This window comes from Cervus elaphus, chromosome 18 (assembly GCF_910594005.1).
Source record: "Cervus elaphus chromosome 18, mCerEla1.1, whole genome shotgun sequence".
NCBI lineage: Eukaryota > Metazoa > Chordata > Mammalia > Artiodactyla > Cervidae > Cervus > Cervus elaphus.
In genome coordinates this window covers 98,153,164-98,171,527 of record NC_057832.1, presented here as the reverse complement: position 1 = coordinate 98,171,527, position 18,364 = coordinate 98,153,164, and the positions used below count along the sequence as shown (strand labels likewise).

Sequence of the window (18,364 nt, the reverse complement as noted above, 5' to 3'; positions counted from 1 at the left end):
CTAGTCTAGAAACAAAGGAAAAGATGCTTTGGGAAATACCAAGAGAAATGTGTTAATTTGCAAGACACCAGATCCTGAGTTTAGATTTTATTTTCTCTTGTCCTTACCAAATCCTAATTTCCTCCTTCTGCCTGCCACACCTCTGGCCTTCTCTACAATGCAGGCTGTCAGGATCAAGATGCCAAGGGAGGAGAGGAGTATTTTTAGCCAGCACAGGGATAGGGCACGAACAATAAGATTCTACAGCTAAACAACTATGCTTTGAGTACACTGAAAAGTTATATCACTGCAGCCAACATAGCTACAGATCGGGAGGAGTAGGGGGCTTGGGGAGGGGAGGGTGCTGACCCAGCTGAACCCCACCAACTTTCAACTGTAACAATGAAAGGGGAGAAGGAAGATGCACAGAAAGTTCCTGAAGGCACTCACAGACCAGCAATCACCTGAGAACTTGTTGATGCTGCAGGCTCAGACCCCACCTGAACCTCCTGACTCAGAATCTGTTTTAACAAGATCCTTGGGTGATGGATTCGCACAGGTTAATCCACCACCACCACCCCTTTATTCTCCACTCTGCCTGGGGAATCTGCCTGGCTCAGACAGGTCCTCCAGCAAATTCGGCTCGAACTTTTTATTCAGAGAGGCCTTCCCCAGACTAGGTCAGCTCGATGCTGCATATGCTCTGAGCCTCTGTCTTTCTCTCCCATAGAATTCACCACCACATTAAATAGCATAGTGAATTGTTCAGTAGCAGTTTTCCACCCCTCCATGCAAGCTCTCTCTGGGCAAGGACTCCATCTATCTTGTTCACCATGGTAGCCCCAGAGCCCAGCACAAGAACAGAGACAAAGTAAGCATTCAGTATGTGTTTTTTTCCTGAGTAAATGAATGGTCCCAGTATGTATCAAGCACAAGTATCAAGTGCTAGACTTTGGAAAGAAGAGACAAAAACAATTAAAACACAGTCCTTGTCCTTAAGCAGCTCATAGCTTAGTGGATTTCTGTTGATGCTAATGAAAGCCAAGCTCTTGAGAGCATGCACCGCACTCAAGGTGTTTTTCCTGTTTCTCTGCCAAATGACAACAGGTAGACCAAAAGTTCTCTCAGGCCTTTCAGGGAACCACCCCCATTCCAGGCCCTGGAAGACCTATAGGCAAGCAGGTCCTCACCTAACCCTCCCTTCCAAGATTCTCCCCTCCCAGATTTCAAAACTTAGTCCACCCTCTCTGCCCTCTCTCAGGCAACTCCAGCAGTCTTCAGCAGTATTTCATTCTCCCCTAAGAAATTCGTGTTTCCTCTGGGAAATTTTCTTCAACCTGCGTTCTTCATCAGCCCTCTTATTATGAGATGTCAAATTTCCCTTGTTATTACCTTTCAGAATGTTTTACCTAACTCATTCCCAACACTCGATTATTTCCTGTGAGCTATATCAGGTCTACTGTCAACAGAAACCACTCAAATCTATATCCCAGACCACACTGAGAAATCTCCCAATTAACTATTCAACATTCAATTGTCCTCCCACTTTCCTCGGCCTTTTCCTACCTGTTGCAAAGAGATACTCCGAACAAATGCTGTCATCTCTTCTAGGACTATCTTCTCCATGGTTCTTTTATTTATTCTTGTTTAACAGACAAAGATCTCTTGATAGACTTACATCCCAAAGCCAATATCCAAATACCATGGTAACAAAAACATATCTAAGTGCCTAAACTGATGGCAGTGACAGTAACACGTTTTCACTTCATCTCCAGAGAAGAAGCTCACAGAGAAACATTAGTGGAGGCAAAGAACACACTGACAGGGCAGCAAGTGCTCAGTGAAGACGACAGAAAAAATCAAGGCAGCTCCCGGCCCTCTCCAAGGGGCTCAGAATCCACTCCACCTCCCCAGCCAGGGCCCCCGTTAGAACACGATGCAGCCACTGAAAACAGCAAATTCTAGATTCTATGACTTTGATGTAAAGATCTGTTCTAAGCACTGTTTGTGCACCAAGTATTAGAGATATTCAAGTGCCTGTCATGAATGGGGCTAAAAATTCCAAGGGTATGTGTTCTGAATATTTTCCACATTGCAGTCTGTAACACCGTTTACCAAACAACAACAGGCTGGAACCCTAGTCCAAAGATTTGGTTTGTGGACTATGAGAAATTTTAAAGCACTTTAAAAAGTCACCAATTGCTTTCTTAAATGCTTCAATACACACTTCTAGGGTAACTGGCCTTAGCCTACTCATGGGTTTCAAATCACCAATGCCTTTTGTGGTTCAGATACACTTTGCATACCCGCCCACTCTGCGTTGCAGAATTGCTATGAAAACGTGACAGGAAGGTTGAAAGTCTTATTTCTTTTGAATCGATGTGCTGGCACTGCTGGTATGGGAGGCAATTCCCCAAAGACAAGTCTCCTGTGAAGGAAGCTCAAGAAAAAGTGTTCTGATGACAAAGACCTTTCCTCCCACCCACAGACGAACGGAGGTGAAACTCCGGTTGTCAGGTGAGAGGGTGCACTCCAGGCACAACTCAGCTCCCAGGCTCGGTGCGTCCCGCCCTCCCCACCCTTTTGCTCTTTGCTTCTCCTCAATTCCAGTGCTCAGAAGAAGGAGAGAAATGTAGCCACGATTCCTCATTCAGAAAGGAGAAGAGGGGCTTCCTTGGAAGTCCAGAGGCAAACACTGAGCTCCCAATGCAGGGGGCACAAGTTCAATCCCTGGCCGGGGAACTATATCCCACATGCCACAACAAGAAGATTCCACATGCTGCAACAAAGATCGAAGACCCAAGGGCAGCAACTAAGACCTGGCACAGCCAAATGAACGAATGAATGAAGAAATAAATGGGAGAGGGCACAGCTACTGCTTTCCTAGCCTCAATGGCCATAGCTGATGTCATCTCTTCTTTCTCTTCACAGCACTGCCATCAATGAGCAATGAGTACAGTATACAAACTAGCAAACCACAATCCCACGATCAAAAAGGAGGCAGGAGACCTGCACCAGATACAGCCAAGTGAATGAACATCAGACTTCTTGCAACATCTGAGAGAAATAAAGATTATTGCCTTTACTGCTCCTTGGGTTTTGCTTCCATAAAGCCATGTGCATTTTTTTCTTACAACTGACAGCAACAGGGATGCTAGGTCATCGAGCATAATACCCAATCCTGTTCAGAATGACCGTTTCGTAACAAGAGCTAACACATTTATTTTGGCTTATGTGCAGGGCTGGCTGTTCCCCAAGGGAAGTCAGGGGAACTTCTCTGCTACCCATGAAAGGTGTTAATTTTCCCATTTTATTGTCCAAACTTCTCCGGAAACTTTTCCTATTTGAAATGTTGATAGTCAATTTGAGATGTCAAAATAAAGAAGTGGATGTCACAAATCTACCATAAATTTTTCAGGTCCTTTATTGCTAAATTAATGTTCCATCCTAGAATTCTCCTTACCGTGAAAATCCCTCTGAGTGTGTGATGAAGTCCCGTATCACCTGACACTGCTGGAGATCACACGACAAGGGGTCCCTCCTTCCCCACCATATGCTGGGGTCCAGCCCACCCCCCCCCCCCACCGCAGTGCATAGATGTGCACACCTCTTCACGGAGTGAAACAGGCAGCCATTTGGCCATGATCTGGAATTTGCTTACAATTACTGCCCAGGAGAGACTGTCCCTCCATTTTCATTAAAAATACCAACAACAAAGACGTCCCTGGCCATCCAGTGGTTAAGATTCTGTGCTTCCAAAGCAGGGAGCATGAGTTTGATCCCTGGTCGGCAAACTAAGATGCCGCATGCTACACGGCAAGGCCAAAAAAAAAAAAAAGCAATAATATTCTACTTACCCTATACTATCACTAAAGCCCAACTCTATGATTCCTTTCACCCTTTTTTGGGGAGGAGGGGGGCAGGCATACTCTTTCCAATGTATTACCAAATAAATGAACGTCTTTGACACATAAAGCACAAAAATTTTATGAGCAAGTTGATGGACAGCTCAGACTCCTGGGGCATCTTTACTATGTTTAGCCCTGTGCTATCAATTCCTTTCAAAAACCCAATTTTCCCTGTTACTCAGATAATCTGAGTTGCAAGTTTACTGTTCTCTCTACACTGGTTTTCCACTTCTGTTGATAATCAAAGAAGCACATTTTCTTACAATACGAGAGTAAGGGAGGTACGCTCATTAAGAGCACCAATCTGGGGACGACAAAGAATTCAATGGCAGCAGCCGAGCACCGCCTGGCTGTGTGACTTGCTGGCAGGGAGATGACTAACTCGCAGGCAGGAGGGCTGAACCGGGAGCCAGGCCTGGACCCCACGGACAGCCTGTGGGAGGTCTCGGGAGAGTCTAAAGCTCTCATAAGAGGAGTTTAATAAGATAACTCGGCTTTTAAGTAACAGAGGCAGCCTCCTGGCTTCCGGGCTTCGAAAGGGCTCACCCGCCAGGAGTAACAACACAAGCAATTACTGCACCTAGAATAATAGAGCTCAGCGGGATCCCAGGACCCAGGTCTCCCCTCTCATTCACCTACACACAGGGGAACGGAATGGAAGGAAGATAGCCGCACTTTCCATGAAGACCTGGGACAGTCCTATTAGGTAAGCAGATAAATTACACTTGGCAAAGTAAGTCACTGTTTTGGGTGGTTGCCAAAAATAAAAATGCCCCTGGTATTAAAGGCTGTATATAAAGCAACGCCCTCTCCTGGGACAGAATTCCTAGTTTAAAAGTTTGTAGCACTGCATTCTAGAGACTGGAAACAGACTTAAACGTCTCGCTTCTCATTCCTTTCTCTACAACAAACTTCCAACAGGCCTTTAGGCACATTGCCTTCAACTGGTACCTCGACTGCAGGTTGCTTGCAGCTGCCTTCAGGAACATCTGAGTACACCCACCTGGACCTACTCATTTCTGCTGTCTTTTATCTCCCCCATTTTATTCCTCTGCCTCTGTCAAGACTTGTCACTTTCACCATCTCCCCAGAAAAGAGGTTTAAAGCAAAGAAACTGACCTGAAATATGACATTTGATTTTTCCAACCCATCCATTCTCCAAGAAAAGCTTCAGTATTTCACTTCATGAGCTCCCCCTTCCACCATAAAACATGGTTACCTGCCTCTATTAAACAACATTTCAATGAGACAGACATCTAATATCTCAACAGCCTAAAAAGCTTTACCCAGCATCAGGCGCACAGCCTGGTCTCAAATCGAAGCTGCCTGTGCTTCATAAAAGCCTGGAGACACCCCACACCTTGGGCCATTCACCCAGCGACTTATGGAACCATCTACTCTCAGTTAATTTTGACCTCTCTGAACTAAGCCAACCCAATCTTTCCCCCAGACTTGACCCTTCTTACCAAAAGGATCGTACATTTTATCACCTAAACATACATTTTATCACTCAAATTGGGACACTCTGAAGAGTGAAAATGGGGTGTTACTGACAGTCATGCCAAGCCAACAGCCACAGGCAAACTGGGATGTAAGTTGCCCTGTCATTACAAAGGTGGGAGGCCAGGTAAGGCGATATTCCTTGCAAATAACCAATTTATGCTGATCCTACACACACTGTTCCTCTCTCCCAGTCTCCAAAAGAGGACCAGAAAATGCTCAGACAAATTAGGATTACCTAGTCCATGTTGGGGCAAAGAAAACGGAACGTTTTACATTATAGTGGCAAAGTTTTCCTAAATATATCAAGTTTTGATCATTTAGAAGGGAGGGCGGGGTGGAGATGGAATGCAGCCCAGTTCTGAAGTACCAGAAGCTAGGGGGTCGCAGGGAGGAGAGGGCAGGAGCCAAAGGAGTTAAAAATTTTGCCAGGTGCATTTCTGCCTGACTAGCCTCACCTGTGCCACTGAACTCCACCTAGTATTCACACACACAGCTGCACTTTTCCATGCACTACCTAAATCTGTTTAAGCTTCCCTAACAGTTAAATGAATGATGGCTCCAAAGCTCAGAAGGTTAGACGTTTACTGGTGCATACCTTTCTGCTAGGCCAAAATTAGGGACTGATATGTTATCCGTTTTTATTTGTGTCGAGGACATGAAAGAAAGCAAATGCCATCACATTGTTTATAAAATAAAGGACATTTTAATCAAAAAATAACAATAGAAAAAATATGATCTTAAAATTAAAGCCAGTCTTTCAAACTGGGGGTGGCCGAAGATGAGATGATTAGATAGCATCACCAACTGAATGGACGTGAATTTGAGCAAACACCAGGAGATAGTGAAGGACAGAGAAGCCTGGTGTGCTGCAGGCCATGGGGTCACAAAGTTGAACACAACTTAGTGACTAACTAACAACATTACAAAACTTGCCGGGTGTCACTCTTGCCCTCATGTTGCCTCAGTTGGTTCCATTTCCACCCCCGTCTGAGCTGGGAACAATTCCAGCCAGTGGTCGGAATACCGCCTTCTTTCACCTTATCAGCAAGAGGCCAGCACTGCTCATTTACAGGCAAAGCTGGAAGGTAAAGGGTCAGTGACTTGCCCAAGGTATTGTGGCCAGTAGTCCGTGACACTAATGACGTGGGCACAGCCACCCCAGAAAATCAGTTCGGTTATGTCTCCAGAGACAATTTATGTGTCTGTTTTCCAAAGTGTGGCCTTGTTTAAAAAACAAAACAAGGAAAACTGGTTTCCGTAGTATATGATCCCTGTGTGTACCAGCATTTAATATTCATATGTAAATAAGAGCTGCCTCCTGTCTTCTTTTCAATTCTCTTTCAATCCCTCCCATTAAATGCAGTTTCAGTTTAGAGGCAGGAAGCCTTCAACACATCTCTACCACCTGTTACACACTTCCTTCAGAGTCTTCTGCAAAATGCTTAACCTAGTTAGAATTTAATAACACTCGCTATTTTGTTTTCATTGTGGGGTTTCTCTGAAGGTACTTTCTAGTAAGCAGTAACTAGCAAGTTACACTGGTTTCCCATTTTCAATAGTGAAACCATTTCCTTTTAAAATAATATGACGATTTTTAAAGACAACTGATTGTCCCAAAGATCTTCATACTAAATAAAAGTAGAGGCGGTGTTCGGATATGCTAAAAACACGAGAGGGGCACATGCACACCTGAAACCCAGGAAACTGGAGGTAAACCCTTTCCGGGGTTGAAATCAGCTGGCCCTGGCTCAGCCTCTCTGAACTCTAAAAAACGGCCGGGTTTCTCGGAGCAGGATGTGGTCAGATTCACCACCACTAGCACCCCCACCTTCTAATCCAAGTAGAAAAAAAGAAAGAAGAGGAACAGCTACGTATTAATACTAGTCTGTAGGGAAAAAAAAGTCAGGCCTCTCACAGGACCTTGCCTCTGACCTCCTCCTGTCACCGTCGTTGGGCACTGGCCCACTTCTTAGCGAGGGAGCTTTCTAGAACCCAGAGAGAGTAGACATGGCTAGAGCCCTCAGAGCCGACCCTCCTGTAAGTTCAAGACCTTAAAACCCCTGGGGGGCCTTGAAGCAATTAAACAATGGTGATTTAATGGTCCCCAGGAGCTGAACCCTGCCCTCCACTGGGGAAGACAGTGGTTTTCAACGGTACTGACCGGGGAAGTAGACTACCAATTGTGAAACAATTAATTAGTGTAAGGAGGTTGCTGGGCTTCCCTGGTGGCTCAGATGGTAAAGAATCTGCCCGCAATGCAGGAGACCTAGGCGAGATTCCTGGGAAGATCCCCTGGAGAAAGGAATGGCTACCCACTCCGGTATTCTTGCATTCTGCCCTTAACCGAATCTAAGATGATCCTTGTAGGATATAAAAAGGTAAAGTCTAAATAAAGACCCCCTGCAGCCACCAAAAACACGAAGTATACTTCCAGGAATCTGTCTTAGGGAAATGCTAACACAAGAACACAAAGATGTATCAAAGAATGCTGACATATCAACAGAGAAGAAAATGGGTAAGTAAATACACCCAAACTACAGAACACTCCTCAAACACTAAAGAATGAGACAGACGTATAATCATGACACTGAAAAGTAGTTTTGACAATTAATTTTAAAAAGGAAGTTACAGAACTCATTATAACCTCATTTCTGTTTCTTTTAAAAAAAAAATGGGGGGGTGTATAAATCTGCATGAAAAAAACTGGGAAGCACATTTACTTACAGGGATGAGAATGAATGGCAGAAAATTCATAAGGAGGGTAGGGAGGAAGATTTTTGCATTCAACTTTACATAGTTCTGTACTGTTTCAAGTCTTAAGAGCAAGCATTAAGTCCAAATTTTAAACATCGACAATTGTGAAATGACTAACACTGGATGGCACTCACCTGAGCATTTGGAAGGATTTCTCAGATGAACTAGAAAAGCTGGTCAAGAGAAGGAAAGGCCATCAATGAACTGCAAATGTGACCCTTCATCCTCAGGCCTCAAAGGCTTGAGAACGATAGGAAAATTTTATCTCCATATTTGGCAAGCTAGTGGAATAAAAACTAAAGACCAAGACCACCAAAGAGGTCATTTGGGGTTTTATTGGTGTTGTTCTTGTTAAGAACGGGGTTTATAAACAAGAAACAGGATGGATATAAATAGACACAACAAAAAGCCCACGTGTGTGGTTCTGTGGGATTAAAAGGGCAGAAAGTAAGGAACAAAGAATCTTCATGCCTGTGGATGACACAAAAGACTTCCACAGTAATAATGTGCCAAGGCATTGGTGCCAAATTATAGGAAGATCTGGGGAATCTATGCAAATAGAAGGAAAAGTGGCAGATGAGTGTTAAAATGAGCATATGGCCTAAATCAGGCACATAAAACAACTTCTCAGTTGTCAGTTCTGACCTAGGACTATGCTCTCAGAGTCACTGTAAATGGACTCCTGGGGACATCAGCCCAATATTGAGCTAGAGATTAAAAGCAATGCAAAGTGTTCTGGGAGCCATCAAGTAAGTGCTAAAAAGAAAAAAAGAAGCTACTATCTCCCCTCATATACAATTCCAGTGCACTGGCCCCAAAAGCATACACTCCTTTTGCATTTTATGTCCTGACCCTTCAACTACATACAGCACAGGAGTTAAATAAGATCAATGGGTCTCAAATGCCAGCCCCTGGATCAATCCCTCCTCAGGAGAGAAGGGTCCCTCTTCAGGAGAGAAAGCCACCTAGGAGTGGCTTTTTAAAAATACGGATTTCCAGGCCACATGTGCAGATTCTAATTCAGTGCCTCAGAACGACCTTCCAGGTGGTCCTGAGGCAAGGATGTGTTTAGAAAATCACTGGGCTCTTAGGAACTCACCACTCTCTCTCTCAAAATCCCTCCCAGAAAAGAATGTAAGAAGCTTACAATAAAAAATAAACTCAAAAGAAAAGAAACCCTGTGAGGAACTACCAAGAATAGATTTACAGGATTCCTATACTTGTACATTAAACAGAAGTGGAAAAGATCTGCAGGACAATGAGAATAATCTAAAGGAAGAGGTTTTGGCCTCAGAGCGTGAAAGCCAGAGCTCAGAACCCAACCAAGCCCCAAGCTCCCGCCAGACTCACCCAAACAAAAGGGCCAGGATAAACTCTCCCTGTGAGCTACACACTCCCAGAGTGCCCGTATCATCCCCACCTTTCTCAGGTCTAGACCTGCTGCCCCAGGAGAACGGCAGGGTGTTCAGAAACAGAGGTGAGACTGCGTAAATAAAACCCACTGGTACCACGTTCCTCTGGGTGCCAAGCAACCACTCCCACTAGTCTACCCTGACACCACGGCTGAAGCCAGGAGCCTCCCTGGTCCAATTCTACCCACCCTCCAGCCACTCCAGTAACTGGTCACTTAGTCTAATTCAAATTCTAACTCTGGTCTTCCACACTAGAAAATCATATTCCGACTAATCTACCTTCTCAATAAATAAAAATAAAACAAGCAATGGGAACAGAAAATATGTCTCCCGCAAGGAAAGCATAAATTCAAAGTGAAGACTAGCAGAAGGTATGAGATTCCTCAGTTTTGATTCATACCTAAAAGACACGTAATATAGGGTTTCTGATGCAACTGCAGCCTTTGGGGACTGCAAGGAGCCTCAGAGTCTGACCACTTCATTTAAGAGAAAAAGAAAGAGCCTAAAAGTTGTACTACCTTACCCCAGTGCCCACAGGGAGATCAGCAGCAGCTGGCCTAGAGCTGTGTCTCCTGAATCCCAGGGCGATGACCTCTCTTCTCCACCAGGCTACTTCCCAGGGACAATGTTAATACTGGGTTGGCCAAAAAGTTTGTTCAGGTTTTTCCATAAGCTGCCATGGGAAACCCCAACAAACTTTTTGGCCAATCCAATATATGGGCTTTAATAACTTGAACCACAGACTCCCCAATCTCCTCAATTCCCCTTATTACACATGAGGCTGGTGTTACAAGACCACAGCAGACTAATTCCCACATAAAGAGAACTTGAAGCACCTCATAAAGAGGAGAAAGACAGCACGTAAATGGAGAAAATTTGTGCCAGCCCAGTTTACCTCAGAGACAGAACATCTCAAAAACAACATCTGAAAAACGTCATCTAAATTGCCATTAGGTTTATTTTTCCTGTAAATCGCTTAACTTCCTAATTTTTAAAAAATGCCAACTGAAACCACTGTTCTTTTTATTCCCCTAAATATTAGAGCTAAGTGAGAAAAACATAACATTAATTTATCATATTGAGTCTCACTGAAAGTAAGTGAAACCCCACAATACTCCATCTGCATCAAATGTGCACAACCTGTGATTCTGCATCAATTTCTGCCATAAGAACAAAGCATATGTTGGTCTCCCAAGAGAGGAATAGCAACAGAAACTGGGTGGGGAAAAAAACAAAATCGAAAAAAACTAGGTGTTGGGACTTCCCTTGTGGTCCAGTAGCTAAGACTCCATGCTCCCAATGCAGGGGGCCAGGGGTTCCATCCTTGCTCGGGGAACTAGATCTCACAGGCTGCAATTAAAGATTTCCCATGCTGTAACTAAGGGCTTTCCTGGGGGCTCAGAGAGTAAAGAATCTGCATGCAACGCAGGAGGCCTGGGTTCAATCCCTGGGTTGGGAAGATCTCCTGGAGAAGGAAATCCAGTATTGTTGTCTGGAGAATTCCATGGACAGAGTAGCCTGGTGGACTACAGTCCATGGGGTCGAAAAGAGTCAGACACAACTGAGCAACTAACACATGCTGCAATTAAAGATCCTGTTTGAGACTGTCCCTGATAGCTCAGTGGTAAAGAATCCAGCCTGCCAATGGAGAAGACACAGGTTCGATCCCTGCTCTGGGAACACTCCATATGCCGAGGAGCAACTAAGCCTGTGCACCACAACTATTTTGAGCCTGTGCTCCCAAGTCTGGAAGCCACAACTACTGAGCCCACGTGCTGCAAGTACTGAAGCCCACACGCCCTAGACCCAGTGCTCCACAACAAGAGAAGCCACCGAAATGAGAAGCCTGCACACCACAACTAGAGAGTAACCCCACTCTCCACTAGAGAAAAGCCTGTGCAGCAACAAAGACCCAGCTCAACCATAAATAAATAAGTAAAATTATTAAAAAAAAAAAAAAAAAAAGATCCTGTGTGCACGACTAAAACCTGGCACAGCCAAAGAAAGAAAGAAATATTAAAAGAAAAAAAAAAGAAAAAAAACCCCACAAACCTGGGTGGGTCTCTACCTCCAAAGAAATAGGAGAAAAAGCTACATAAGCTCAGTGAGAGCTGAATCCCTTTACTTCATTCCTTGCCCCTGATAAGGCAAAGAATTTCCTAAAATCTTCAGCTATTCTCTTCCTTGAAGAAATGAAATAAAATCTAAACATCAGATTCCAAAGGATATCTACTGCTGTACCCACTGCTAGAATCATACCTGTCAGCTGGCTTGACAGCCCATACTGATAAGTGAGTTTCACAACAGGCCTTAGTTCCTCCTCAAATGCACACATGCTAAGTCACTTCAGTCATGTCTGACTCTGTGCGACCCTATGGACTAAGCCTAGCCCGCCAGGCTCCTCTGTCCATGGGATTCTCTAGGTAAGAATACCGGAGTGGGTGCCTTGCCCTCCTCCAGGGGATGTTCCTGACCCAGGGATCGAACTCGAGGTTCTTACATCTCCTGAACGGGCAGGAAGGTTCTTTACCACCAGCTCCACCTGGGAAGCCCAGAGAATCCTTAACTACATTCAAAAACCCGGCCAATTTTCTCTTTTGAACTTAACAAATGAAAACTAAAATATTCACGTATTTCCCCAATTTCATTCTCCAAGTAAACTGGGCATAGACGCACGAAATCATTTGCCTCCTTATCACCAGCACTGAGAACAACGCAGCCTCAGGAGTCCCCAACACTGCATGAGCCCTTCCTTCCTGACCATTACTTTGAGCTCTCAAGCATGCTACTCTGCTTTTCAACATCGATATTACCTACAGCTTGCTAGGTTAAAAGTGTTGCTAGAGGCCAGAGCTACTACATTCCAAGTAGCAATAAAATGATGTCAGAAGCATAAACTTTATCAGGTTCTAGATGCTATGCAACTCTTGTTGAGCCTGTTCTTGGCATTTATCTTCTCATCTAGGTCCTATCCACTGAAAGGTGGTGACCTCGGGAATACACGTGATTCGCTGGTAGGAAGTCAAAGAACCTTGGTCTTGGCCCTGTAAGAAACATGACCAAGAGCAAGCATTTTGTTTTAAATCAGTCTCCTATCGATTATATTTATCCTGTAGACTTAACGTCTGCTACTGATCTGACCAGGGCTTCCCTGGCAGGCAACAGTCCATGTGGTCACAAGAGTCAGACACGACTGAGTGATGAAACAACAACTTATCTCACCAGGATACCAGAACCACCACCACCTCTGCTGCCTTTCTGCCTTCTCTTACCCTAAAACACATATATTAACAGCTCAGGTTAAACCCATACCATGTATGTGGAACACTGAACTTCAAGAAATTGAAAAGCTACTATAAATATTCTGAAGATAATCACCAATGGATACCTACGATCTTTGCACATGCTATTCCCTCTGCCGGGAACTCTTCCTCTGTGCCTGGTTCTTTCACATCCATCAGATCTCAGGTGAAGGAAGCCTTCCAATCTAAATGAGCCACCCCTTCCCTTACTCCCGACTACTCAGTCCCATTCCCCTACTGGAAATAGCTCTCATATGCTTATTTCTTATGTACTTGTCTGTCTCCTCCATAAACTGTAAGGGCAGGGATATGATTTACTTTTTCACCACTGTTTCTCCAATACACAGGCAGCGCTTGACACAGATGATCAATAAAACTCGTTGGAGAAAGGAAATATGATTGCACATCATCTCTATCATTAGTTAGTACATGGCAGCGGCCAGTGTTAGCATGACTACAGCCAAATGTATGCTTCTTTTTCAAACTGGGAAAATGACAGGAAGTCTTTAAGACAGAACAAAAACTTAGTGCCCCTTTACTTACAATTTTGATTGAAAGCTACCATGCTCACCTGCAGGCTTCCCTTGTGGCTCAGCTGGCAAAGAATCCACCTGCAATGCGGGAGACCTGGGTTGGATCCTTGGGTTGGGAAGATCGCCTGGAGAAGGGAAAGGCTACCCATTCCAGTATTCTGGCCTAGAGAATTCCATGGACTGTACAGTCCATGGGGTCGCAAAGAGCCAGACACGTCTGAGCAACTTTCACTCACTCACTCATGCTAACCTGCTGGGAAATAGACAATTTTAAGACTAGAGGGCAAAGTCTTCCATCCTATTCCACCTACTGCTTTGCAAATGCGTGCTCAGTCACTAAGTTGTGTCCAACTCTCTGCAATACCACAGACTGTAGCCCGCCAGGCTCCTCTGTCCACGGGATTTCCCAGGCAAGAATACTGGAGTGGGTGGCCATTTCCTTCTCCAGGGGATCTTCCTGACCCAGCGATCAAACCTGTGTCTCCTACATTGGCAGGCAGATTCTTTATCACTAAGCCACCTGGGAATCTTTGCAAATGACCCTAGTAAAATACTGTTATTCACCTACCTTGTCCCTTTGAGTGGCAGAATAAGGGTATTTTAAGTAGCTTAGGAAAGATAATTTTCTTTCACAGTCTGCATGAGTCAAGTGCACATAGGAAGGAACAGATCAGCAGACTACCACTCTATCCTCACTATACTCTGAAGACACGTACTTCTTAGCTCAGAAATTTAGAAACATTTAGCTGTAATGATCTAAATTACATACAGCAACTCCTACAAGCTGTACGCTGGAGAAATTCCCACTAACCTCCTCACCAGAAAGCCTACAGCCTGCTTCCCAACAGCCTGGCAGCACAATTACTGTCAGGGGAGGAAGTTATGGCCATCTTCTTCTTTAGGTGCCCCGGGATTTAAGTCATCTAGTGAGGATCATGGTTCTAACCATAAAGCTAAAGATTAGCAGGGGGATTCCTTTCCCCTTTCAAATGGGATGGAGTGAAATGGGAATTGGGATTTGGCCTTCCACACCATAAGGAGGATGAGATAGGCTGCTGCCATGGCTGCTTCTGCTGAGCACCGAAGATTCAAGAACTGCCGCAGATTCACTCTGCTGTGTGCTCCTTGAAAAGATATGCAGACATAAGATAGGAGAGTTAAAGACTTCAAATAGGGCTCTGTCCCCCAAGACAGAAATAAATGGGGTCACCAAAACGAGAGAAAATTGCCCTAAGTAGCTGCTAAGTGGGGTGACTGAATTTCACACTCAGTACCCCGGAGACTTCTCCCAACCTCTGTTTAACATGGGCTGACAATATTCTGAGACAGCTAAAGAAAGTCTAGCAAATTACCCAAGAAACCCAGAGATAGAATCCTCCAGGGTTTCGAGAGAAGATCTGATGTGACACAGGCATTTACTTTCCCAGGTTCTATTTCACCTGCCCACACACTTGCCAGTCTTACCCCAACTCAAAAAATATATAAATCCACCTTCAGCTTTTCCATCATCCTCACTGCCTTCTCAGTTAACAGAAGAGCCCCACAATGATTGTGTCAACTCACTGCCCACTTCCTCCTTCAACATATTCCAGAACCAACTCTGTCCCTTGGCTCTTACTGTCAACAGCAGACACAGCCCCTACCATTATTTTTAAAAATTGGTCAAATGCAAACATTTTTTTACTACTTGAGTCCCAAGTTCTTTCTGCTTCAATCTTAGAAAAAAGAACGCAGGACTTACTAAGATGGCAAGGCAGAGACCAGAAGAAACATGCACCTTCCATCGCCTTATAACCCGTTCCTTACCCAAAAGAGGAAGATGAGTATTCCTCTTCACTGCAGCAAACTTCAACCCAAGACCACTTCGAGCCTTCCGCTCAGCCTGAGTCCAGACAAATCCGGAGGGCTCAACCTGAAAGGCCTGAGTCCGGTTGGTCAGTTTCTGCCCCTCAACCCAAAGGCAGAAAAGCAGTCACTGATAATTACTCTTTGCCTATTCATCAAACTATTTCCTTCCTCCTCACCTCCCTCTGTCATAGAGCTCCATCTTCCTTCACAGAGTTCTTACAAAGCAGTTCCTGGTACCACTGGAAACAATTACTCTCCAGGAAAATACAACTTCGCTAAGCAGAAGAGCTTCACACACAGCAATTTGCCAGGGGTCAATTTTTCATTCCAGACAGGCTTCGAAGCCAGGCACAAATCTGCCAGTGGCTCCGCAGTTCACCCGGCTTCCCTCCCCTAATCTCTGCCTGGAACTCACCCACCCACCCCTTTGCAACTTGAAAACAGAAAAAGAGCAGTAGCGGCAACTCTTAACACCTTCTTCAAAGCCTGCTCCCACCCTAATGTGTCTTCCACACCACATTCCTTTGCTTATGTTAAGGACCATAAGCACCAAATAAAGTCACTTACTGCAACAGCAGCTCCCGGACAAGACAGGAATAACATCTAATCTCTCCTAGGCTCAATTACAGTCAGCTTCACTTTCCTGCAATTTTGTGGCCATGCATCACTGGGCCTGCCCTGTTAAAATCATTGCCTGGAGTCAGAGTCATCAAACCACGAATGTTTTGAAAAGACTGTGCTTTGGCCAACAGGGTCTGGGTTCAAGTCCCAGTTCTGCCTCTCATTACCAATTAAAAAGTACCTGTCCTGGGGTAAACTATTCTTTTGAAACCTCAGATTACATATCTATAAAATGTAGCCAATGATCCTATCCACTTGTTCAGTATTATAAATGAGATAATACAAGCAGAAAACTCAGCACAAGACATGAGCCTTAATAAACAAGTTACTGTTGATATTCAGTATCCATGGGAGTAATCTGCGGACAGGTATGGTCACCCCATAGAATCCAGATGCCCTGGAAACCTCCAGCATTTATAGAAGCAAAAATATGATCAGCCCCTTTCCACTCCCACTCTACAAATAAGAGGGGACTTTAAGAAAAATTCAAGCCTTAGCAAAGGAAAAAAACTCGGACAAGATTCACTTGGTGCTGCCAATCCCACTACCAGACCACCAAGCACTGTTCTGTTCCTACGGTGAAGGGAAAGATCAGTGCAAATGAAAAAGCTAATTTAAGAGGAGCCACTTCAAGATAATCCTTTCATAGGGCAGGTCAATATTTCAGAGAGGTGAAACTATGTGGACCCTGGAAATTCCCTCCTCATTCAGTTTCTGATAAATTCTGACTCTCCATTTATGTATAATTAAGTGGGAAAAGCACTACTGAAAAGCCTACGAATCTCAGTTGGAGGTAGAATACTGCTTAAGAAGTGACTGTGTGAGGATCAGGGGGAAAAAAATCTTGAAATCTAATTCACACACAAGCTGAGAAAAATTATAATCCTGTGAAAGACAATGAGCCAAGAAAACAGAATGTTTTTCAAATTTTCTACAACTATAAAAGGCTGCAGAGCTTTGGGACAAAGTGTCATAAAGAATATTACCACATGGAAAAGTCAGAATTGCGGCCTGAAGTGAAATCTATAAGCCTGCAGCCATCACAACCAGAAATTCTGGTAACAACGAAGAAATGTCAGTTTCCAATCCTGGGGAATGTTGAGGGGAGGCCAACAGAGGGGACAATTGATAAAGAGAATTTATATTACAAAATTATGATGGGGGTTCATTTTTAATGAAACTTGCAAGGTTTTAAATTCACCATTCAAGGATGTAGAGAGTGAGGAGATATATAATCAGGCAGAATTTACAGTAACAGCAGGGGGCTGGGAATCAGAACACTTAGGCTCGGGTCCTGGCTCCAACCCAAACCACCATGTGATCTTAGGCAAGTCACTTGTCCTCTTCAAAGTTGTCTCATCCGTAGTGAAGGAACACCAAGGATCGCTAAGATTCCTACCGGCCTAAGGCTCTGAGGGCCAAAGAGAGGGGGAGCACAGATATGAAGAGCTCTCAGGACTACTGACTTGACACAAGAGGTGGAGGGGAAAAGACGGGAAATGAGGTCCAGAGAGCGAGAAAACTTGGCGTAACTGAGCGTCGGTGGAAACATAATAGCTTCAAGAAGGCCAAGTACTCCAAGAGTTCCATGGAAGAGCGGACGTTAAGATCTACGAAAAACTGCAAACTACTCCGCATATGCCAAAATGGACAGAAGGACGCTGAATCGGAGGACTGATACCAACAAATCCCCGTTAACTAATCAGTAATCGATCTGTCCCGGTAAAAAGCCAGGAGACTTGAGTGCCGCGATCACGGAAATCACTGTGACCCCCTAATGCCAGGGTGTCCCGGAGGCAAAGTACCAAAGGGGAGTCCGTGTTGACTGGCGTCTAGGGAGGGGATTCCGAGATCGGGTGAAAAGTGAGGAAGGGGCAGAGGAAAGAGGATCTGGGAGAGAGTGCAAGCTGGCGGTAGGGGAAGAAGCCAGCGCCAGACTCCCGCACGGTGGCGGCCAGTGAGATCGGTGTCCCGGGCCCCGCTCTCACCATCTTGACGATGCCCCGTTGCACGGTGGGGACCGCGGGTCCCCCGGAGGAGCCGCCGCTCTGCGCGGAGGAGGCCATGTGTAGCGATGGAAAACCAGCGATTAAGGCGGTGGCCGGTAGGACGTGTCAATGTGGGTGTCGGTGTTGGTGAGAGGCCGCCGCGGAGAGGAGCGGGCGGGCGACCAGCTGTGGGCGATAGACTGGACGGACGCGCTGGGCGCTCACTGGAGCAGCAGCAGGACTGGGAGCGAAAGAGACGCGATCTCCACCGCCGCCACACGTTCTACTCGCCGCGCAAGCGTGCCAGAGCGCCACCGCCCTCCGGCCAATTGGAGCCCAGAACCCGCCGGACCCCAAGCCAATAGGCACCCTGCTTGCGGAGCCCCGCCCCTTAGTCTCAAAACCGGTCAAGCGCTTCAGGAAGCGCTGAAAGAGCTGATTTGCAGTGATGGGCTAAGTATGAGGCGGGACTTCCGGGGCAGTGGCAGTAGGTGGTGTCGGGAGGTGTAGTGGAAA

The 18,364-nt window shown here is 45.2% G+C and overlaps 1 protein-coding gene across 1 annotated transcript in view; it reads right to left on the bottom strand.

Annotated features, from left to right (window-relative positions):
* SND1 (staphylococcal nuclease and tudor domain containing 1) overlaps positions 1 to 18,134 on the bottom strand; it is a 411,141-nt gene extending 393,007 nt beyond the window's left edge. The window contains exon 1 of the mRNA XM_043873509.1: positions 17,849 to 18,134. Coding sequence (XP_043729444.1) covers positions 17,849 to 17,926 — 78 coding nt within the window. The 5' untranslated portion in view covers positions 17,927 to 18,134. The remainder of the gene's footprint in view (positions 1 to 17,848) is intronic.
* Between the last annotated feature and the right edge of the window lie 230 nt (positions 18,135 to 18,364).